Here is a 23,724-nt window from a genome sequence, read left to right as displayed (position 1 = left end):
AGATAATGAGGCTGTATAATTAAAATATAAACGATATAGAATATAAATTGATTTATGTATATATACAATATATTATCTATGCAATATATGAGGTTGTATACAGATAAATAGATACTTTTATGTATATATCGACAACCAGTCTAGTTCTGTCCTCACAGGGAGGTGTTGTGGAGCTGTCTGGCCTATGGGTCAAACGACCTGAAGTTACCAGATTCAGTTTCTGATAAGACTGGAGTCCAACGGTGCCAGGTTAGTTCTTTAGTAATAGATTCACTTAAATAATGCTTTAGTCCATCTATGAATATTTTGTAGGCAATATTTGTCATTGCCTACAAAAGCAAGCCATGTGCTTTTATTTTGAAGTTAGAACCAGTATGTTTCCTGTATGACTCTAATTCTGTTTTGGTACATTGACTAGGTAATGTTCTCAAGATCAAGTTCTCACCTTTTAATGACACAAACCAACAAAATATTCAGCAGCGAATGAACAACTTTCAAGTTAGTTTTCTTCAGCTTTGGTGTTTCTAAATGTAAGGACACAGACACAACATGTATTGAGGACAAAAGTCCAGAGATTCAATACATTCAGTAAATTCTAGTTTTAATGAAGAGCAATACAAACACATTACATACATTTTTATTGTACAAGTACAATAAGTTATCCATAAGGAGAGCGGTGACTTACATATAAAGAGCTGCAAACTTTAAGACTCTACAATACATACAGTTCATAATACAGAATAATATACACACTGATGTATCAGCTCAGCTTTGCATCTACATGTCTTCATGGTAAATATCTGGACGGGTCTGGTACAGATCTGATGAAACACACTTTTATTGCTGGATGACAGTTAATGCACAATAAAAGATGACATGCTACGCTGCTGCTTTCTGGCTGCGCTCGATGGCCATCCTCTCCAGCCGCTCGGTGTAGAATCCATTGAAGTCCAGCCTGTGAAGACATTCACAAAAATATAATGAACAATGGTTTTTCAGTACAATGAGGAGTGGAGTCAGTGTAAACCAAATCATTCGTCGTCCATCTCTTAGACCTCGTTCAGACTTTGCGTTAACATCTGTCCTGGTCGATCAGATCAGCTGTCCAGCTAAAAGTTCAGGTGTGAACACACCCAGGACACATTTGAGTGATCCAATCTCAAACCACATGTTGAGGTGGTGCATTAGCATCTTCAGAAGTTAAGTTGTGTTGGTCAGCAAACACGTTTGTTTACACATGCAACAGTCCCAGCTCAGTTTTTATTCCAAATTGTCTTTTACTTGAACTTCCGCTTTGGACTCCACCAACTACCGATAAAGAAATCTGTCACTGTGCAGGAAAAATATTCCACTCGCTGCTGCTCGTAATGTTAGAAGCTACTGTGTTAAAACATAATAATGTAAGTACAGCTTCTTTAAATAACACTTTGTGCTGACTTTTATGTTCTTTGTGTGCAACATGCTCCGTGTTTGTACCTTCATCACATGATAAGAGAACACTGACTTCCCAAAGGCGATCTGAGTCGTGTGACTTTGAGTGAACGCAAATGATGATACAATACATTGACTCAAGCATGTGTGATGGCCACGCTAGAATAAATGGAGATTGATGGGAGGCAAAGGGCCGGGTTCCAAATCAGTCTTGATTTGAAAGATGCAGTATCAATTAATTAAATCCCTAGATTGATTTTTATTTATTTATTTATTTAAAATACACGTCATTGCCGTCGCCTTAGTGCTCTGAGGGTTTCAGGTTCTGGGTTCTGTAAAGCATCTTGAGACAATTTGTATTGTTGTTGATGCTATATAAATATAATTTTATTGAAGTGAATTAAAAAATGTGAAAGAAGAGCTGCACAAATGCAAATTCAAACAAAAGATGTGAAACTAAAGGTAAAACATTGTGGAATTGCCACAAATCTCTGGAACCAATGACGACGCTAGTTTTAGTTTTAAGTAAAATAGTTTTGAAACTGAATCAGGACACCCAGCCCGAGGGAGGAAAATGATCAGTGTTTACCTGTAGATGATGCTGATCATGCTGTGTTCACAGTCGTTGGTGCTGTAGATGCTCAGCTTGTCCAGCAGGTCCAGCAGCAGCATGCTGAAGTTACTGTCAAACTTGACGATGGTGGCTTCAAAGCCTGCGTCGGACTGGAGAGCTTCCACATGCTCGGCTAAAAACTAAAGCAGCAAAGACAAATGGAAACATGTGACATGATATTTTAAACCCAGCCCTGACAGAAATAATCCATTAATCTGAGGAGCTACTATTAGCTGGGAGGCTAGGAAGCTAGGAGGAGCTACACACCATCGTACAGAGCTGGTCTCTCCTGAATCATGCTGATCAGTTGGTCTGCACTTCATTGTATTAATTCTCTTGTTGTGGAAATTATTCCACATCTACACAATCACCCTGTTAATATACAAGTTTCTCAGAGGAAAGACAGTGGTGATGGATGCTCTCTAAATACCTTTGTGGTCAGCCTCTTCTTCTCCGCCTCCTCAGCGTGATCGCTCTGAGTGGGAGGTCCGTCCATGGTGCCTTGCTCGAGAGAGAGACGCTCCAGCCTCATACTCTGTGTGAACCGCTGCAACAGTCAAGAAAAGCAAACGGTAATACTTTTCATCAACACGCTCACTTTTCTCCGGAAATCTCAATTTCACTAACTGTGAGGCGACTAGCCCCATTACACTGATCATGATTCTGTATGTCCAAGGAGGTGAATACAGCTTTCTGTGAGCATTAATCAGGCTCGCTGGATGAAAGCTCAAATTGATTTAAAGGAACCAGTTTGACATGTTAACAAACCTGCATGCAGTTTGTGAACATTACGCAGACAGACATGAGTTTGGAGAAGATCCGGAGGAGCTCGGGGTTGGTGAGCATGCAGTCCTTCAGGCAGTTGTCGAGGAAACTGGTGTGATGGCAAAGCACGTCGTCAATGTTCGAAGCCTGAGGGAGAAGGCGGCAGAATCAGAATCAGAATACTTTATTAATCCTTCAAGGAAATTGTTTAGATGTTAGAATTTGAACGATTGAATAAAAATCTAATTTTCACTGAAACCTGAAACCTGAAACCTGCAGCGTTTTATCCGCTCACCGTTTTCAGGTTGTTCTCCATGATGTGCCAGGTCGGCTCCATCACCTCAAACATCATGTAGTACTGGATGTTCTGCACGAAGTTGAGCATGCGCTGTCGGAGGGCGAACGCCGCCGCAAACCTGTGTTCGGGTCGTTTAAACAGATCGTGAGTTTCAGGCTCAAAAGTTTATTTACAACGATCAGCCACAACATTATGACACCAGAAAGGAGCAATGGGAGAAAGGTGGTCTGGTCTGAAGGATGACGTTTTCTTTCATATCACGTAGATGGACTTATGGGAAGAAGACAAGCTGGTGGAGGCAGTGTGATGCTTTGGTCAATGTTCTGCTGGGAGACTTTGGTTCCTTCCAGTCATGTGGACATAACTTTGACACCTGGACCACCTACATAAGCACTGTGGTCAAATCCCACAGATGTTCCCATTTAAACCCCAACTCCCTACCAGTCCTTGAAAAAGTAAGAAATTACATGCCTTCAGATGTGAAACTAGAAGGAAAATATTGTCAGGAAAAATGTCAGGAGCCATTTTTTTCTAAACTGAAATATCTGTAAATGAAGTCGAATCGGGAGCTTGCAAATAGGAATCAAACCCAGCATCTGTGGGAAGTTCTGGACAAACAAGTGTGATCCATTGAAGCCCCACGTCTGAACTTGCAGGACTTAAAAGTATCTGCTGCTAACGTCTTGGTGCCAGATACCACTGCACACCTTCATAGGTCTAGTGGAGTCCATGGCTCAACAGGTCAGGGCTGTTTCAGTGGGAAAAAGGAGACCTCTATGATCTCTGGCAGGTGGTCATAATGTTATGGCTGACCACTGGTGAACATTCACATCAAATCTTGCGGCAGCTCACCATTTGGCAGAGTGTAAGGAGTACTGCTTGGAATCTTTGTTGCTGATCCACACGTTGCAGAGCAGCCGTTCGACGTGTTTGCAGTAAAACATGTGTCTGAACAGCATCTGGTACCTCGTCAGCGCCTTCCTGGATAACAAACACACGGCTCCTCAATAAAACGGGTCGACACAAGCTTTACAAGAAAGACGGGAAGACAATAAATAAATAAAACAGCTCTGAACCTGTTGATGATGAGCGACAGCGGCCACTTGACGATATAGTCGAAGGAGAAGGCCTCCAGCCCGCTGAGGGCCACGTCGGTCGGCTCGGCGTTGATGATGGCCTTTTCCTGTTTGGTCTCGATGGCGAGCACTCGCAGCAGCTGAGTGATGACGTCATGAGGCATTAAATCAATCTGTGGAGAGACGAGAGGAAGGTCGGGTGAGACATGTTGATGCAATTCTGGATTACCAGATTAGTGATGATGTAATGAAGGAAAGGAAAAAGACTCAGCATTGTTTTCCTGTATTATTAATTTCCCCTCATTCTTCCTATTTTCTGAGAGTTGTGACTAATATCTTCTGACTGAGAGTAAGTTAAGGCGAAAACAGTAAGTTAAAGGAACCTATAACTTGAACGCAAAAAATAAGAACCCAAATGTTAAAAGAGTTTAGCCAAGAAATTATTTATAGTAAACTTCTTTTTAATAAATACATTTTTTATTATGTAAATGGAAGACTTCATCTCGTTATAGTGAAGCATGTAGAGGACGCGCTTATCTACTGAACTCAACGGTTAACGTTTAGCATAACGCGCTTTGCATGACTGTGTGAGGTCAAGAGTGGGGGTTGAGTTGAGTTGAAACGGCGTCAGAAAGGTGGTAAATCAGCCACATGATCATTGTGGAGGATGTAGTTTGCGGTGCCGTTAAAAAGAAATGAATTAAAAGTGCCAGTTTCGTTTATTTAGCCTAGCCACAGTGTGTCACTACAACACAGGACAACTCAACAGTGCTACAAATCACATCCTCCACAGTGAAAGCGTAGCTGAATCAGCGGCTCTCTCGGATAGTATATATAACTAACGCTGAATACCATAACTTTGATGAGGATAAGATTAAGTGCAGCACTATTATATTAGAATGTTTTCACTAGTGTACCTAATAAACTGGCGAGTGAGTGTATATAGACTTTTCTGTGTAATGGTTTGATTGGTTTTCAATTCTAGCAAGTGTTCGATAACAGCAGAAGAAGCTGCATCGGTTGGGAGGTTTAAATCACCCTGGATGTAGCCTGCAAGACAAAGACCAGGGTAAAACCTCTGAAGATCATGTCACCGCTGTCACTTTTCAGTAATCTGTGTAATCGTGTCAAGTTAATGTAGAGATTCATTAGTCAGACCAGAACAGCTGCAAGTAACAGATTTGTTGACCGTATCACACTTATTTTAATCAAGTGATGAAAACCAGAACCTCCACAAAGCTAAGACCTAATGTTTATAATGTACTCACTAGTGTACCTAATGGACTGGCAAGTGAGTGTGCGATCCTGTCCCTAACCCTAACCCTGTCCGTCTGATCTCCACCCACCTTCAGGTCATCTTTGAAGGGGTCCGTGTTGGCCGTACTCATCCTCAGAGCGAGCTCCAGGAGCGCTTCGAGTCTGGGAGGAACAATGTCGTCCACCGGCTTCTTCAGCTCCTCCTCCGTCAGGTCCATGAAGTGCACAAAGAAGTCTCCTTTGTCCATCAGAAAGTAGTGCTTGATTGATCTAAAGCGAGACAGAACAGAACACCGGGTAAGGTTTTATAGTCGGAGCGGTGAAAACAAATCTTCACAAATCAATAAAGGGAAAGACTACGTCTGCTTTAGGATTTATAAAACATCTGAAGAGCATTCACCTCAGCCGTGAGACCAGCTCCTTCTCCTCCATGAGGAAGTCCAGAAGCACCTTGCTGGCGTAGTTGTAGGCCTTCTCTATCTGCTCCACGTAGGCCCTCTCCTTCAGGGTGTACAGGACCTCTTTAGCATCAGGACACGTCACATCGCGGCCACACTCCCGGACCACATTCAGGTATTTCCCTGCAAGACAACAAACCTTAACACCTTCCCTGAATATCCCCTCTTAATGTCTTAGACGTCCTGCTAATTATTTATTGTACCTGTGCTTAATATTTTGTCTGCCATTTTCTGCAGAAAGGAGGGAATCCGGTGCTGTACGATGGTGTATCTCTGATCCCAGTACTTGTCGTTGTAGTCTTCCTGGATCTTCTCCTTCTGCAGCTCGTGCTCTTCCACCATGAACTCACTGAGCAGACACAAAATATATGAGCTCTGAGCGATTTTAAATGTTTTTAATAAACCGAGTTCCTACTCTTGAGGGAAGCACAACCTGTATGGATCCTTGATGATGCCCCTGTAGATCCACTTCTCCAGTATTTCAAAGTAAGGGACGCTGGCTGCTTTAGTGAGGTAGAGACACAGCTCCTGAGCCTGGCTGTCACCGGTGTAGTTGAAGGTCCGGTCGTGGAGAAGGCTCAGCGTTGAGCCGCCCATACACTCGCCTTTGTCCACTGAGGATGCTTAAAAAAAAAAAAAAAATAGAAATGTTTAAACCAGACTCAGAAAAGCACCAGACGTCTAATCTAAATCTGAGATTGTGGGGAACTGAGTGACAATTAATGAAGACGAATTTCTGGCAGCTTTGACGCAAGCCAACCGTCAGAAGAAGAAGATGTTTTGACACTACAGGGACATGGTTTTGGTTTATGGCAGAGCTACAACAAATAACTACAAAACATCAGGCTTGAGGCCCCACCCAATTGGATTGGATCGTTTCAAAAATGCCTGCATCGCCCCCGATACCAACTGGGACATCTCCAGTTACAAACATCTGGGATGTCAGAAGTTGCTGCTTAATTTATTTTTCTGAGAGTATTTTTTCCTAAAACTGGTTCAGGTCGCCCTCTAATGGTTAAAATGAATAACTCAGCAGACTCAAACTAAAACACCTCAGGTGGAGGCAGGTTGAGACTCTTACCGATAGTCGCCAGTATCTCCATGGTGCGCATGGTGGGCTGAATGTAGAACCAGAGCTTCTGCAGGGACAGCAGGCCCTGACGCTGGAGGTGCTCCAGCTGAGTGACCAGGATGAGGTACTCCTTCATCAGGGTCCTCATCGCCGCCGTCAGGGCGTGGTTCACCTGGCCGTACTCGAAGGAAGACTTCTCCTCAATGAACCTGGAAGACAAAGACAATATTTCTCTATGATATTTTTTTTTTTCTTTACATCTTTTTATTTCAGGAAACTAAAATCAAAGCTCTGAGTCGAGTGATATTTTTACACTCTTACCGTGTTATAGTGGAGTAATACGATGCGACCGGTAATATTCTGTTAACCAGCTCTTTGATGGACATGTCCAGAGTTGAGTCAACTATGAAGGAGCGGTTCTGTCTCCCCAGCACAGGTTGAGCAGTGATGTCTCTCCCATCAACTCCAATCAGGACAAACAGCAGATCCTCCACCAGAGCTTGTTCCTGAGTGGGCAGGGGCAACGTACCTGACCACAAACAACAACAACAACAACCTCAGTAATCAGCTGGAGCTAATAGGTGTAATCTTAAAAGTATTGCATGCTGCTGAAATTTTCGACTTTCCTGCATTAAAAATAACTCAAAACATCTGCAGATTTTTACCCCAGTCCTGAAATTTGACAAAAAACCCAATCAAACCAATGAAACTGAAATATTATACTTTTCTATTGGTTTATTTGGGAAATGTGTGAACATCTGCTGATGTTTTGAGTCGCTTCGAGTCACTTTTGTGCAGAAATGTAGATAATTCTCAAGAGTGCAAATGCTTTTAAGCTGCACTGTATTTAGAGGAACATGTCGAGGCTACATGTAGCAGGGATGAAAGTGAAGCTATACCGATGGCCACAGCTGGGTCTGGTGCAGGCGTGGGGCTGGTGATGAAGTCTCCGAGGAGAGCTGGACGGTCGTACACCCAGTTAGGAAACACGGGGTTGGGCTGGGTGGGGTTCTTCTTGTTTTGTTTGTCCCTCAGCATCTTCCGTGTGACTTCCGCTGGCTAAAGGGAAAATTCCCAAAGATCAGTATCATAAAATCACTTATCCCGTCTACTTGAGGCCTTTGTTTTAACACTACTGAACCATCTTTCAGTGTTTCACGGGCCAACCTAACCCCTAACCTTCAGATCAACTACATCTGAGCAAGAACTATTCACCAGAGGGGCGTTGGAGCTGGCTGTCACGTTGCCGAGCTTCTTTCGGAGCTCGTCCAGCTCCTGCATGGACATCTTGGTGCTGGTTTGAGGCAGACTGTAACTGGTACTTGTGGTCGAGGTCGTGTTCGCTGAAGACTCCGATCTGTCTTTGGCATTTTGCTGCAGAAACTGGAGCATCTGCGTAAAAGCAAAGATACAGTTTGGTGAATGGATATCGGAATTTTCAAATCAAGATCTAACTGAATAGTAAAATGCTTATTTAAACAAACATACAAAAAAAACAAGCCCTAGTGGTTAATAGCAAGCGCTACCTTCAGAATAATGTTTATACGGAAGAAAGTTGTTTTTTTACTTGAAATATACAAATTTACTGTATTTAGTGTTGTTTCTGTCAAATTTCGATTGATGTAATTCGATTTAATAACAAAACCATTCAAAAATCTGTGTGTAAATCATGCATTACCTCTTTATCCTCACAGAGTTTGGAGAGCAGATACACCAAAGGGTCGAGGTTGCGAACATTTTTGGATTTGAGCTCTTCATACTTCCTCAGGAAATCCTCGGGCGTTTTGGAGAACTCTGCTAATTTGACCTGAAAACGACATGCACAGTAAGTGTTACAGCGTCCTATTAATTCATCTTATTTAAGCTCACTGGCCACAGTATTGGGTACACCCGTTCATCTACTGGTTAACGCAAATATCTAATCAGCCAGTAACTCAATGCATTAAAGCATGTCGAAATGTTCAAAGCGGCCTGCTTAAGTTCAAACCGAGCATCAGAATAGAGAGAAAAGGTGAATTAAGTGAGTTTGAATGTGGTATGGTGGTTGGTGCCAGACGGCTGGTCTGAGTGTTTCAAAAAGTGCTGATCTACTACTGCTGATTTACAGGAAATGGTCTCCATCCACACATCCATTCATTATCTTCTGCTTATCAGAGGTCAGGTCTTGGAGAACTGCCACGCTAACGTGGTCTATCTGTGATCCTAGGAGCTATACTGCCCTGCCCCTGGTAGGTTTCCCAAGGGAATTTAGTCTCAGGGGAAGGCCAAAGAGCGATCTATTGACTTCAGTGTTACAGACACAATACTGAGAAGCCAGACTTTCCTCCATGGCGCTGTCTTCCTTTGCGGACCCACGACCTGCCAGAGAATGTATCATGGTTGTGTGCAGTGTGAGCTGAGAATAGTCAGATTGAGAGAAAATATCTAGTGAGCGGACGTTCTCTGGGAGAAAATGCCTTGTAGAAGCATCCTCCCTTGTGTCAACAGTTCAGGTCTATGATGGGGTTGTAATGATGTGGAGAATATTTTCTTAGTACCAACTGGTCTAAATGTCACAGCCTACCTGGGTATTCCTGGTGATCATTTACATCCCTTTATGACCACAGTGTTATGGTCATTTTCCCAGGACCTCTCAATTCCTGCAAAGTCTTATTAGCCCACCCTTCAGAGTGTGTCACCCACCTTGGCACTGTGCGCAGAGACTGTAGTGGTGACATAGGGAGTCCTGTGCTTCTGCAGTAAGTCTATGTAGCCCTCTGCTCCATCACCTCCTCGCACATGAAGCAGGCTGAGCAGCTCGTTGACGTCGTGGTGGATCCTGAACTCGCTCATGGCTCAGGCAGCTGACATGTACACAACACACAGGTTTTATTTTGAAGTGCAGAGGAGGAGAGCAGCTTAGCCCAGTTAACGGAGGATATAAACGTTAGAGCTGCTAGATCATGCAGACAAACATCACTTATAGATAAGCTGAAGATATCTACTGATTATACAATTAGTTTTAAACCCAACATCTGTGTGGTATCTTCTTTCTTGGTGTTGATGCGTAGCTAACAGTTAATGCTAGCTGGCTAACAAGACTGCAGGATGAGAATGCTAACTAGCAGCTAACTTACCCAAATTATATATATAGTAAAGTATATACATACAGAAACCAAGCTCAACGATTTAAAGCCTCATTACTACTGTGAATAATCTCTGAAGTCAGCACTATACCTGTCAATCGTGTTTATTACAATGCAACAGCGTTCACCAGAGCAGGTACCAAACGCGCCCACCACTGGTCAAATTCTTCTTCTACTACTGTAATTTACGCAGTAATGGCGCCAGCCTGACCCCTACAGGTCAAATATGGCGCTACCTATGTCTTCCGGTGAGCGGAAGTGGTGTGGATTGACTTTATTTTAGTTGTCGATGCTACAACTAACCCTGTCGATTTTCCGTTTTTAAATAAAAATCTTTATTGATTCTAACTTTTTTAGGGCAATAAAATAATAAAACTTAAAAATTATTATTATTATTATTATTATTATTATCATTATTATTATTATTATTAATAATAATAATAAAATTATTATTATCATTCTTTATTAATTCACGTCTTTGTTTTAGGTGTGAATGCTACAACTTTGCTAAATGTCAGTTTACATTTAAAAATAAGTATAATTTTTGGTATAAATAAATTTGTAATAGAGAACAAACTGAACTAGAACCACCACAATAAATTATTATTATTATTATTGTTGTTGTTGTCGTTGTTGTTAAATTACTAATAGAATACAATTATTATTTTAAATAAAAATGCATACCTAAATTATAAAACAATTAATCCGTTTGTCATTTAAGACTAAATAGTTAATTAAGGAATCAAAATAATCAACAAATGAATTAGTAATATGCAGCCATAACAGATTACCGTTTAAACAAGCGAGCTGCCCTTTCAATATCTCTTCCTCTCCGGCTCTACAGCTTGTTCCATATTTTCCTATAAATAAATAAATAAATGTAGTGATTTAGGTTTATGTTTGAATAAGTGTCCTCTTCGGTTTAGGCCATTAAATGTTACTCATTTATTTACATGAGAAGTTACTATGCATTAAATTGAGGTTTCAAAATCAGATAGTAACAGCAAAATGGGGTTTATTATATGATGTAGATAGAAATAATACAGAGTAAAACCTGAGATATTGGGGGTCTTCGATGAGGCATTTGAAAAAGGACGTGCTTTTATTTTGAAAAGCGATGACACGGCGGAAGTAAACAGTAATCACGTTACAACCCGGAAGAATTGCCTTTTCTCCGATTAACGTTTGAATAGACGAGAATGAGCAATTTATTTTCTGGAGAAACAATAAAACGCGATGCTGCTAACATCGTACAGCCTTCGATAGTAATATTTACGTCTTAATCCGCGGTGCTGGAGGCGGAGGCGGTCGAGTGTGAGCAGCAACGCCCTGATGCCAGCCACCCCGTCGGAGAAAAATATCCTCGCTGTGTTTACAAGTCGGCTGAGAGGAATTGTTTCCCCGCAGTGTGTCGTTAGCTAATTGTGCGGCGGTGTCTGTGTGTTACTTAGGCGTAAAGAAGAAGAAGAAAAAAATCATGGCCGAACTGCATGTTGTGGAACCGAGCGGTACTGGCACCATAGAGCAGCCGGAGCACCGTGATGTCCGGGGCTCGGTGCGCCTGGCTTCGCCCACTCTCATGGTTCCGCCGCGGAGCAGCCCGCTGAGTCCCGGCGGGGTGTCGAGCGGCAGCGGCGCACAGAGGTCCGTGTTCGGGTTCCCGGGGAAGAGCAACCCGAGCTCCCCGTCCGAACCGGTGGAAAAGCCGGGCTCACGCTGGGTCCGGCTCAACGTCGGGGGCACCTACTTCATCACGACCAAACAGACGTTATGTAGGGACCCCAAATCTTTCCTGTTCCGACTGTGTCAAGAAGACCCGGACCTGGACTCAGACAAGGTGAGCATGCAAACAAAAACACATAAACTGTATTAAAAAACTGTAACAGCAGGTTTTCTGCAAGCTGAAGCACGTAAACTTAAAAATAACCTATTTCTATAGTGGTCTTGCTACTATCTATAGCATACAAATGAAGGAAATCCACATTATAGTAATTAAAGAACAACAATTGAACATTAAACCATTTATTTATTTATTTATTTTAAAACGCATAATTTGGTGAAATATGTCAGATTTTTGTGTCCGCACACTGGAAATTTGAATAAGTGCATCTGTGGAATCAGAATAATGCTGATTTTTCTGGTATTTTAATTATTAAATATATTTAATTCTGTATAACTGGTGAAAATGTGGATACTGTTGCCCGTTGCCCTGTTTTTCTGGTCATATATCGGTGGAAAACCAATAATTAACCTTTAACTTAAAGTAAACATGGACTGATGTCAGTAAAAATGATAAAGTCATGCTTTGATAATTATATACTTATATCTAATCCACACTTTATAATTTTAATGGTTTTCTTGTATGACTGTCCAGTATAAATAAAAGTTTAATGAATGAATACTGACACAAAATGGCAAAAGTAGTGGTAGTAGTAGTAGTTAACAAGAAAACAGATTCGAAATGTATGTTTGGATCTGTGATATAATTTGACTTTATCTTGAATTTTTACTGTAAAATCTTTATTATCCAGCAGCTGACTACATCTGTAAATTAAATCAAACATCAATCAATAAGAGATCTTCTCAATTAATTAATTTATTGGTTAACATTTGAGGTCTTTAAAGAACAATGTGATGACAGCCTGGTGGTTTACGTTACACATGCTCTGTTACTTAATTAGTCCACTAAATGAACTTAAGTATATCCTTAACATTGCTTACTTACAATATCAGTATGTCAAGGATAAGCTCAGAGCAGCTGATGGTATTTGGTGATAATAAACTCCATGTAACAGTTTCCTGATTTCTACACATCACTCCTCACGCGTAGTAACCGCTGTCGTGTTCTTACAGGACGAAACAGGAGCCTACCTGATCGACAGGGACCCCACATACTTCGGGCCCATCCTCAATTACCTTCGGCATGGAAAACTGATAATGGACAAGAATCTGGCTGAGGAAGGTAACAAATTAAAACACAACGCACAGCGGCATCTGTCAGTGAACGCCATCTTCCGTGTGCTTTCGTATCTATATTTTGTTCAGATCCTAATTGATGCAGTTCTGATATAATTTTTAACCTGGGTTCGGTTCTTGTTCACATGACAAATTGAGACTAAGTTCTGACACGCCCCATTTGAGAGATCCGAACTCCGGCCACATTTGGAGGTGGTCTGGGTCGAATGTGTCCGGATGTGTCCGCATTCCTTCGGTCGCATTAAAGACCACCTATACTCAACAGGGGTGCTCCTGCGTCAGCGGAGATTTGCCTCATTCATTCAGAAAAAAACACACGGCCCCTATTATAAATGATCGCCTGATGTCTGATCATTAGTAATGAGAGCTTTATAAAATATTTTGTCCTTGTAGCTGTTAACTGACTAAAAAATAAATAAATTTAAGTAAGAATTTACAAATGAAAGCATTTAATATGAGTTTGTGATGGTGTTTCGGTGTTAATGATTGATGTTGATGTATAAGGAGCCGTATGTGGTTAAGTTAAATATTTCCTCAATCTCTCCAGTGTCTTTATTTACCTTTATTACTGGAGCTCATGGTACGGATAGAAACTCCCAGGGTTGGAGTTATAATATGAGATTTGTGCAGGTCTAACTAACGTCAGGGCTGAGATCAAGAAATAATAACTTAACATGTGTGCCAATGTCATGATCTTCTTGGTTTTGGAGCAGACCCTGTTGAAATATTCTACTGCGCCCCAGAAAATGTCACTGTTGCATACAGAGCGCGAAAGTGAGATGGGATCTGGAGATGCATTTTAATGCCAAGTCTGAGCATACATACCTAAAGCTAGTCGGATTGCCCAGATAGGATCTTAAAGAAAAGTCTGAACAGGCCCTCGGTCAGTCCCCACAGATCTCCAAGTTAAAGACTTTACAGCAGGAATAAACATGTTAAAAGCACCCTTTGAGGCCAGACTATCATCATCGGTTTGTTTTGTGCTGCAGGCGTCCTGGAGGAAGCGGAGTTCTACAACATCGCGTCACTGGTGAGGATGGTGAAAGAGAGGATACGGGACAACGAGAACCGGACGTCTCAGGTACACGAAGCAGACTGAGAGCACAAATCTGTAGACCCGTCTTTCGTCTTGTGCAAAAAAAACCAAATCAGCTTTTTTATTTGTTCAAACCAAACGTGTGTTTGCGTGCAGATTATTAATGTTGTTTGAGTAATTCTCTGTGTGTCCCCCAGGGCCCTGTGAAGCACGTGTACCGAGTACTACAGTGCCAAGAGGAGGAGCTCACACAGATGGTCTCAACCATGTCGGACGGTTGGAAGTTTGAGCAGGTGCGGAGGAGACTGCCTTTTTTCCCTCCCCAGTTTACTTTATGCCTTAGTTGTTTCAGCGCTGTTGTTTTCAGTTAGATAAATAATGTGTGCCTGAAAATTTTGAGGGGATTTATTACAAAATGAGAAGACAGGGGATGGAATGGTTCAATCACGTGTTGGTCTTGATTTTGAACTTCAGCACTTTGTTGTTACAGACTTAAAAGTGTCCTAGCCTGCCGTAGGGATTGGGATTTAATTATGGGGCTTCATTTGAGAAAGACAGTGCAAGTGGATAGTCCTGCAACCAATCTGAGTAACGAAGTATGTGACATTAAGCGACAAATGCTCAACAAATGCCTTAATCGCTGTTAACTCTAAAGTTATTCTCTGTCAGTATCCTCTACGACAAACACGATAGAGGACTTTAAATAGAGCGCTTCTTTGACAGCAGCCATTTTATTGTAAATAAATTCAACTCCACGTCACTCACATGACCTGTATGACTACATCTTCTGTCCATCACTGCATAAAGCCCCGCCCAAATGATTTGATTGGCCCGCCAGATCTTTCTAGGAGTATAATCAATTCCCAATGGAGAGAGACTCCAAATCAACTCTCTTTACAAAAAATAGTAGGTGGTGAAGTGGGTACTGCTTTCAGGCTAAAATATGCCAGTATAAATCCTTCCCATGATTGTCATCCCACTGTATGGACAACATTGTTGCGTAACGACGTGTTTGCATCAGTGACTTGAGTGCAGAACAAAACGGTTTCTCTATTGTTCAGCTGTAGTCAAAGAGATGAATCAAAGACGCATCAATCTGTTTCTTCGTCTAGCCGAGGAGAAGCAGGTGCACGTGACAGGCGGCACTCTGAACAAGTGGACAAATGATCATGCTTTGCTAATTATAAACTCACGCTGCCCATCGTTTTCTGTCTCTGGATTATATTAGTCAACTATGGCCCCCAAAAAAACATACTCACTTTTATACCTGTCCTTCACATCTAGTTAAGAACATTACAACAAATAACTCTGTTCTTGTCGAGGGAAAACCATCTGGCAGGACTTTCTGTTAAAAAAAAAAATCGGAGATGCATCAATTGTGTGTCAACAAGAATTGTGGCGATAAAAGTAATTTGCATTAACACGTGATTGTTGTGTTGTCTTTGACAGCCCGAGTTCCAATACAAGGGTGGGAGAAGTTACAAATTTGAAGTATTTTAAAGGAAACATAATTTGATGTTTGCCCTTTCCTAGGAAACAGTTAAAAAGTTTTGATTACTCATCCTGCACTAGGGGTCACGTACAATTTCTTTTGTCCAATTAAACGCTTTCTTGAACTTTGCGCCCCTCCCTCCCTCTGTGACTTCAGCTTTCAGTTCAAACATGAATAGGCGGGGCCTGCTCAGATCACCACAGCGGCCAATCAGAGTAGAGTGGGCTTTTTGAGGGGGCGTGTCCTTTTAGTTCTGTGTTTCGAGGAAATAAAGAAATGCGCTGCAGTTTCATGTGAAGTTCAGTATTCTTATTGTTTTATGGAATTTGAGTTTGACCTGAGCTAAACTCACATTGGCCAGAATTGGTTACATCAACATGGTGTGGTGGACCTTTAAGGTTAGAGAAAGTATTTTGTACTATTGAGTCTTCTTTCTTTGTCTTTGTCCTCAGCTCATAAGCATCGGCTCCTCGTACAACTATGGCAACGAGGACCAGGCAGAATTTCTATGCGTAGTTTCCCGGGAACTCAACAACTCCACCAATGGCATCGTCATCGAGCCCACCGAGAAGGCCAAAGTGAGTGAATAGATACTGACACCCTACTAGAGCTGCAGTTCTGGAGATGTTCTGACCCAGTCATCTGGACATCCCAGTCTCTCAACTTCTTCCACTTGCCAATTTTTCCTTCCTCTAACATCAACTTAATCATCAACAACATGTTTTTACTCCCTGATAAATCCCACCCACTGACAGGTTCTGTGATAGCCAGATAATCAGAGTTAATTACTTCACCTGTCAGTGGTCATAATGTAATGGCTGATCAGTGTACGTTCTGAAGTAATGTTTGCCAGTTATTGACTCCATCACTGCTACCCATCTTAACAATATAAATCATTCTAGTTGCTCCTTATAAACATACTGAAAAAAGTCAGGATTGCGATAACAATCTCAACTTGTTGCTGTTTTAGTTTTTCTGTTGGAACCTTTTTTGTTTGTTTGTTTGTTTTATATTCATAGCGTTTTAAATTTCCTCAAAGTAAACTCATTTTCTCCTTCTGCCCTCACAGATCCTTCAAGAGCGAGGCTCGCGGATGTGAAGCGATCCTGAGCTAAACAACACTTTTATCAGCAACATTTTCATCAACTCCCCCGCTACTTTACAACACCATCATCATCATCATCATCATCATCATCATCATCATCATTAGCCCGCTCCCTTCTCCTCTGGTGTGCCTTTCCACAGACGGGGCTCCCCGACACCCCCCTACTCCTTCAATGCTGCAGCGCCACCCTGACTTGTCTTCTCATTTCTTCTCCTCCCGTTTAAAAGAGACGACAAGTGAGTGGTTTTCCTCATTGCAGCTTTTTAATGGTCAGTGACACAGCAGGCGCAGGCTATGGTGCTGGTTGTAGCTTGGTTGTGTTGTTGTTGTTGTTGTTGTCAGTGGACGGACACCCAGCACAGACCTCCTATAGATCCTCATCTCCATTTTGTTCTTCATTGCTCTCAACAGAGGTGATGCCTCCTCTCTCTCTCTTACACATTTGGCTCTGTCAATTTAGCAGAAACCTCCTCAGGACTCTTTAAGGACATAAAGGAATGAAAAGGATTTCACTGACCGAGCCTCTGTCTCTGTATTGGAGTCGGAGTGAGCCTCGACGGACGGCGTCTCCCTCCGTCTCCGCAGACTCCTCGGCTGATGTCCGAGGCAGGTCGTGGCACAATACACCGAGCCAGCGGTTGGCGGCTTGGTGCAGAATCCGATCGCGGGGTTCAGCATCTTGAAACCGCTTAAATCGAGTGACGGCGAACCGCAAGATTACCACTGTTTCCTAGCTCGATTTGATCTGTGAGAATTTCCAAAAGAAATCAAATGACTCAAAGGAAAAAAAAAAGAAAAAGACTACGCTTGTGTACAATTTGTCAAGGCATGTGAGGAATCTATATAAATCTATATAGGCTACATGAAGAAATTATATGAAAAATTGAATGCAAATGGTGTAATTATTGATTTCTGTATCATAGTTGTCATATATTTACATATTCTGGTGGGTGGGTCTATTTAAACGATAAAGAAAATATCAGTTTTCATAACCAGTTTTCCCAACTTGTAACATGGGTTTGTGTACGCAGTGCCTCTCTGCTTTCTGTCCACGACTGAAATATCACAGGTTTTTCAGCTGCACGTTTTCCATCCACAAACAAACAAACTTAAAAAAAGGTATTGTCAAGAAGTTTTCTCTTAAGTATCCTACTTTGATCTATTGCATATCTTAAAATTGTAATGCGGGACAAGGAAAACTGTCCGGAAAAGCGTGGCGTGGCAAGTTGGACTGTGGCCAGTCTGTATGCTGCCTCAAAAACCCTAAAGCATCCTCCCCTCCCCTGGACTCGTGCTGCTCTCACGCCGATATCTGCTCACTCTGCAGCTGCCTCTCGTCGCCGCTCCTCACCTTAACGCCCAAATGACTGTGTTGTCGTCTCACATTCTGCAGCACTTGTAGCAACCGTGGCGCAAGCTGAACTGCACTGCTTAAAAGCCCGGAGATATCTGAGCCTGCGTTATCACTGAAATTTACATAGTGTAAGTGAACATGCCAGGTGGGAAGTGTCTTCAGAGGGAAGCTTTTATTTCAGATGTTAAGTGGCGTTTCATTGCTGTGCCAGCGGATAGGTACTGTCTCGGCTGAAGTGTGTATCTCTTGAAATGTACTTGTTGCGACCGGCTGTTTTGAATTGTTGCACACATTTCTATTTCTCTGTATGCAAGAGCATTTTATGATTTTTGTGCAACTAACAGGAGCTACGATTGACAGTTTTTCTGGAACTTAGTCGTTTATCAAGCAGAAATGACTAATACTCTTTTCATTTGCTTTTTTCAGTTTTAAATGATTGCAAATCAAATATGTTTTGGTTTGGGATTGTTGGTCAGACAAAAGGAAAAAACACTTGCAGTATGATCTTGGGCCGCAAAAGGAGGTTTCACACCCTTTGTATTGCAAAGCCTGCCACCTCCAGTTACATTCATTAAAGTCAATTAAGCTTTTAGTTAATGAAGTCCTTGTTTGGGCTGCAAAAATATTTCCTTCTTTTGTCTTACCAACAAGTCCAAATCATGAAAGTAATTAGTTTAGTTGATACAAACTGAGAAAAGCAGAAAATTCTCATATCCTCTTTCAATTAACTATCTAAACACAATCTTGAAATTACAGTGTTGTTCCTGGTGTAAATTTGGCCGTTTTACGCGACCAACTTAATGCAAAGTTTGAGCCATATTTACACATATCAGATGGAGAATTTAAATATTTCGCTCACATTTCAGCCACTGCTCCCGAGAGCTAAGGAGTCTTTATCACCGACACCCATCACTGGCACTGATCACTTTGATGACCCCCATACTTTGTATAAAGAACATATTTGATGCAGTTATACCAAGCATGAACAAAAAGAATGCGTTTTAAACGGAGAAAACTATAGTACCTTTGCTGTTGTCACGCTCCACGCTGACTGTGTCCAGTCAGCCTCGGAGCTCAAACTTTGATGTGACTACTTCTTTGTTGTTTGTTTTTTTTTTCCCCTCTCGAGTGTGTTTTGTGCAGCTTTATTCTACTAATCAGAATCGTGAGCAGGCCGTGCACTGCTGAAAACACCCAAACGTCTCATTGAGGAGCACTTTCTTTCCTCTATTGGACCCTTGCAAAGCACCTTGGGTGTCGTTTCCCTTCGTCTGTGTCCAGTGTTGTGCCTTTGACCTGTGTTGTGCACAGTTGTACTCCCCCTTATCATCAGGTGCCTCTCATACCTTAAAAAAACAATAAGGCACCTGTGCGAGGTCTAATGCATACGGTCTTTAGCTTGGTTTCTATTGTTGGTGTTTCAGTAAGAGGCGAGCCAAACAAAAACCATTAACCCTTGCATTATTTAAAGTTTTATTATATATATACTCAGAAACGGCTGCTTTCTTTGTGCCATTGCTTTTGAGCTAAAACCAGCCACAATCCAAACTCCTGGAGATTCAAGCTTGTGTCCATATCTACTGTGAACACTGGTGGTGGTAGTCGACAGTAGGACGACCAGCCAAAATAGGTTTTTCCTCTTCTGCTTGTATCTTAGTAAAACTCCAGCAGTGCACTTGTTATCAGAAATCAATTTGACTATAACCGACACTTGGCAGCTTCTATATTCTTGAGTTGCATGCTGAAGCCTCCTATGATGACCCCATTTCTTCATGTTTGCAATCAACTTTTAAAGCACTTAATGTACCTTTGTGAACCCAGTTTGATCTAACAATGGTCGCACAGTTCAGTGGTTTCCGACTTTTTATCGCATCGGCCATGCTAGCAGCCTCTGTGGATAACTCTACACAAAGTTTTATGGTTCCTAAGAGGATGAATCCCAACAGGTTTACGGATCACCATCACTGACAAATAATTAGTTAGATTGTTAACGTCCTAAACTAACGTATCAAATGTTTAATTGTCAGAATTTCGCTCAAAGTACAGCTTTAAAGAGGTCAGTCAGCTCTTAGCACCGTGGCTTAAGTGAATTATAACATTCCCGCCATCTTCAACTGTAATTTGTGCTACTAAATAGAGGTTAGCATGCTAGCACACCAAGCTAAGATGGTTAAAAAGTAAAGATTATACATTCTAAACTTTCAGCTCAAAAAAGTAGTCCGTGCTTAAATACAGACTCTTAATGCTAGCATGGCTGCACTTATTAACTATGTTAGCGCGGAGACTAGTTTGTGATAAGCTAAAAGTAAGCGAGTTAGCAGGCTAGTGTTAGCATTGAGCTCAAAGCCAGCCTTAAATACAGCCTCTTGATGCTAGTATGGTTATGCTGTACTAGCTGTGTGTTTTTAATGACTAGTTTGTGCTTAGCATGCTAACAGGCTAAACTAAGGAGTGGGGTGAAAATTTTACTTTCTAAATTTAAGCATGTTTGCAGGTCAGTGTTAGCAATGCCTCTTAACCATGGCGATTTTTACTATTAGTAGTGTGACTTGGTGAAAATGACAAGTTAGTTCTTGGTACTAATAAAAAAAAATGTTAGCATGCTGACAGGCTAAACTAAACCGGTTAAAATTGCACCGTCTATTTTTAAGCAAGTTAGCAGGCTAGCGTTAGCATTTCAGTCAAAACTGTACTTAGATTATTATGCTGTATTAGCAGTGTGATGTTAGTTTGTGTTTAAAACTAATAAAAGACATTTTAGCATGCTAACATGCTAAACTAAGATGGTTAACTTGATAAAATGTTGCCTTCCATATTTAGGTATGTTAGCAGGCATGTAATGTTAGCATTTAGCTCAAAGCAGTTGTAATCCTTAACAGTCTCCCACTGTTAGCGTGGCAGTAGGCTGGTATTATATGTGGAGTTACTGATATTTTTACATCTTGAGGAATCAAATTATTCAGCCCAAAAAGTTGGAAACCACTGACCTAGCTGACATTTCAAGTGTAATTTAACTAATATTTGACTCGAACCACTTTTTTAAAAACAAAAAAACTTTTGACCATTAGTTTTTATTTTAACCTGCACTAGCTAGTCTACCGATAATGTGCAATGTTAACAAATCTGCAAAAAAATAAATAACTGTATCTCTGTTGTCTGGGCACGTGAAAATACGGGAGCATGCATTGTTCTAGAGATTATGGTGTCGTGTACTGGATTTTGTCTGACCTCTGTGTTAGTGCAAAGTATATGTAATGCATGGTGGGGGGGGGGGAGCAGTGGGACGGCATGGCTCTGTGGTTTGTAGGTGTAGATTTAATGTGTGGAACAGTTGGTCTACAACTAGACATATTCTCTCTTCACATGTTTTGTTCCTTGGTTGTTTTTGTACCTTTGTCACGTCAATTTAACTTGACAGTATATAACAAATAGCTAGCTTTGAACACAAATTAACCAACCAGTCAAACTACAGACCCTTCTGCCCTCCAACCTTGGTTTATATAGCATTTATGTGACCTGCAGGTCAACACCCCAAAAAAAGCGAAGAAGAAAAAATATTTTTTAATTCATGGATCATTTTGCCAGTTAATCTGTAAACACCTGCATGCGTTTGTGGACATGCACACTTGTACACTCATTTAGATGTATTGAAAATGTCACCTGTTAACTTACTTTGTGTTCATTTATAAACAGTATTGATGTCAAATGTGAATATTGTCAATGGAGACTGTGGAGAAATGTTTGGAAGCTGACGAAACATTTTGTCTGATTGTTTGTTTCACATTTATTTATTTTATATTTTTTGAATTTTGTCTACCAATGTTGTTTCTTTACATGTAACAATTTTAACAGAACCCAGTCTGGTTTTTATTCATAAAATGTGTCTGTGTTTTAAAATGTGGCTTGATGACTATTTGTTGTTTCCGTTGACTGTAAAAAATGAATTCCTAAGTTCTTATGTTAAAAGAATACATTTATAGATAAATTTTTAATCTTATTAACACTGGTTTTTCACAGTGTACTACTACTACGGACGTATTTACTAAACAGTGTAACGTTTGCTGTTTTCATGAGTAAACTCCATATGAACTTGTAATTGAAAATGTTTGGACAGGTTCAAGTTCAATGAGTTTTCTTCATAATTTTGTAACATTCATCTTTCATTCATTCATCTTCTGTAACCGCTTGTCCTGTAAAGAGTCGCGGGGGGGCTGGAGTCTATCCCACCTGTCATCGGGCGAGATGCGGGGTACACCCTGGGCAGGTTGCCAGTCTATCACAGGGCTAATACAGCCTGTTGTTTTCACTAACGTTAGCTTACTTGTTGGATAAGCACTGATGCTAATTTCAGTAATTTGCCATGGTCATACTGTTTTCATGGTGAGACTGGTAATAGATACTTCACACTATTTCAACACAAAATAAAAATAAACAGTATAATGAGGTAGAAAATTTAGAAAGGTATGTATATATGCAAAATACAAGTATATGAAAGTACAGGGGAAATATAGGATGTGTATACATGTTTATGTAAGGATATAAAATATGAGGCGATACATGTGTAAATATACAATATGTATAAAGTGTATAAAATATGTAGTGTCCATGAGATATATATTCTGTATATGTAGATAAATATGTCTGATTACAGTACAGTTACGGTATTCATGGGTTTCATCAGGTCCCTTTCCACAGGTGTTTTAATCAAGCACCATGCAGTCTACATTCATAATCTAGGTGCTTGATTTTAAACACCTGTGGAAAGGGACCTGGTGAAACCCATGAATATACAAATATATAGAAGGTAAGTATATCAAATCAAATCAAGTTCAAATCAAGTTTATTTATATGGCACTTTTCATACCTATTAAAAGCAATACAAAGTGCCTCACAGAGGCTAAAAACAGCAAAAACAGAACAAAAAATCCAACCCTCCCACCCCATAAGAACACAGAGACATGAGACACACACATACCCCCCCCCCCCACACACACACACACACACCCCACCCCCACCCCCCACCCCCAACACACATACACACACACACCCACACACACACCCCACACACACCCCGCACAAGAGAGACATGGCTAGACACCGAGACCTGGAGCAAGGAAAGAGCCACCTTTGGGGCCCAACCACACCAAGAGGGCCTCCAGCCCACGACTACAGGGAGCACTGCCATAGAGAGACAGCCCCGACCCGGGTCGACAGGAGGCCCCACACCAAGGTGCAAAGCCCTCCAGCCACCAGGGCCAGAGCCGCCCATAGGACAGCACCCCCGTGAGTAGACCAGCAGCAACTCCCAGTGTGGTCGGCCCCCATGAGGAAACACTGGGGCTAAAAGCCAAGGACTAAAACTGTAAAATAGGACAAAATGACCAATGTAGATAAAATGCTTTTCAGCTCATAAAATTAAAACATGTATTTGTAACATATAAATTAAAAATTAAAATGGAAAAGAAAATGACAAAAAAGTCTGATAAAAACTACTAAAAGCTAAAAATTGCTAAAAACTGAGGGACTAAAACTAAAACTGTAAAATGGGATAAAAACGTACAATATAGATAAAAACATGTAGCTAAAGCATATAGTTAAAATGTAAAAGTCTGATTAAAAGGAGGAAGATAATAATTTAGAAAGTCAATTAAAAGCCTGATTGAAAA

General features: G+C 41.1%; 2 protein-coding genes across 4 annotated transcripts; one reads left to right on the top strand and one right to left on the bottom strand.

The window, feature by feature from the left end:
• Positions 1-309: 309 nt before the first annotated feature.
• Positions 310-10,268, bottom strand: tubgcp2 (tubulin gamma complex component 2). 2 transcript variants are annotated; one of them, XM_084567227.1, is made up of 18 exons: positions 10,187-10,268; positions 9,653-9,813; positions 8,649-8,777; positions 8,186-8,362; positions 7,870-8,029; positions 7,292-7,499; positions 6,980-7,179; positions 6,332-6,521; positions 6,102-6,247; positions 5,841-6,021; positions 5,530-5,710; positions 4,184-4,356; positions 3,960-4,088; positions 3,105-3,225; positions 2,813-2,956; positions 2,475-2,591; positions 2,021-2,184; positions 310-955 (listed from the first exon to the last, which is right to left on the bottom strand). In XM_084567227.1, the coding sequence occupies exons 2-18, from the start codon at positions 9,800-9,802 to the stop codon at positions 880-882; spliced, it is 2,646 nt and encodes an 881-aa protein (XP_084423353.1). In that variant the 5' UTR covers positions 9,803-9,813; positions 10,187-10,268; the 3' UTR covers positions 310-879. The 2 variants fall into 2 exon arrangements, with proteins under 2 accessions (XP_084423353.1, XP_084423354.1); XM_084567228.1 differs by lacking the exon at positions 10,187-10,268 and having other exon boundaries at positions 9,653-10,063.
• Positions 10,269-11,141: 873 nt separating this feature from the next.
• kctd2 (potassium channel tetramerization domain containing 2) lies at positions 11,142-22,446 on the top strand. Of its 2 annotated transcripts, XR_014699633.1 has the most exons (7): positions 11,142-11,932; positions 12,949-13,057; positions 14,061-14,152; positions 14,305-14,400; positions 16,052-16,177; positions 16,669-16,940; positions 17,116-22,445. XR_014699633.1 is itself a non-coding variant. In XM_084567806.1 (6 exons), the coding sequence occupies exons 1-6, from the start codon at positions 11,573-11,575 to the stop codon at positions 16,696-16,698; spliced, it is 813 nt and encodes a 270-aa protein (XP_084423932.1). In that variant the 5' UTR covers positions 11,142-11,572; the 3' UTR covers positions 16,699-22,446. The 2 variants fall into 2 exon arrangements, 1 of the variants encoding a protein (XP_084423932.1); XM_084567806.1 differs by having other exon boundaries at positions 16,669-22,446.
• The last annotated feature ends 1,278 nt before the right edge of the window (positions 22,447-23,724 follow it).

Source organism: Chelon labrosus (genome assembly GCF_963514085.1).
Source record: "Chelon labrosus genome assembly, chromosome: 19".
Classification (NCBI taxonomy): Eukaryota; Metazoa; Chordata; class Actinopteri; order Mugiliformes; family Mugilidae; genus Chelon; species Chelon labrosus.
The sequence above is the reverse complement of the archived record's forward strand: the minus strand, read 5'-3'. Positions and strand labels throughout refer to the sequence as shown.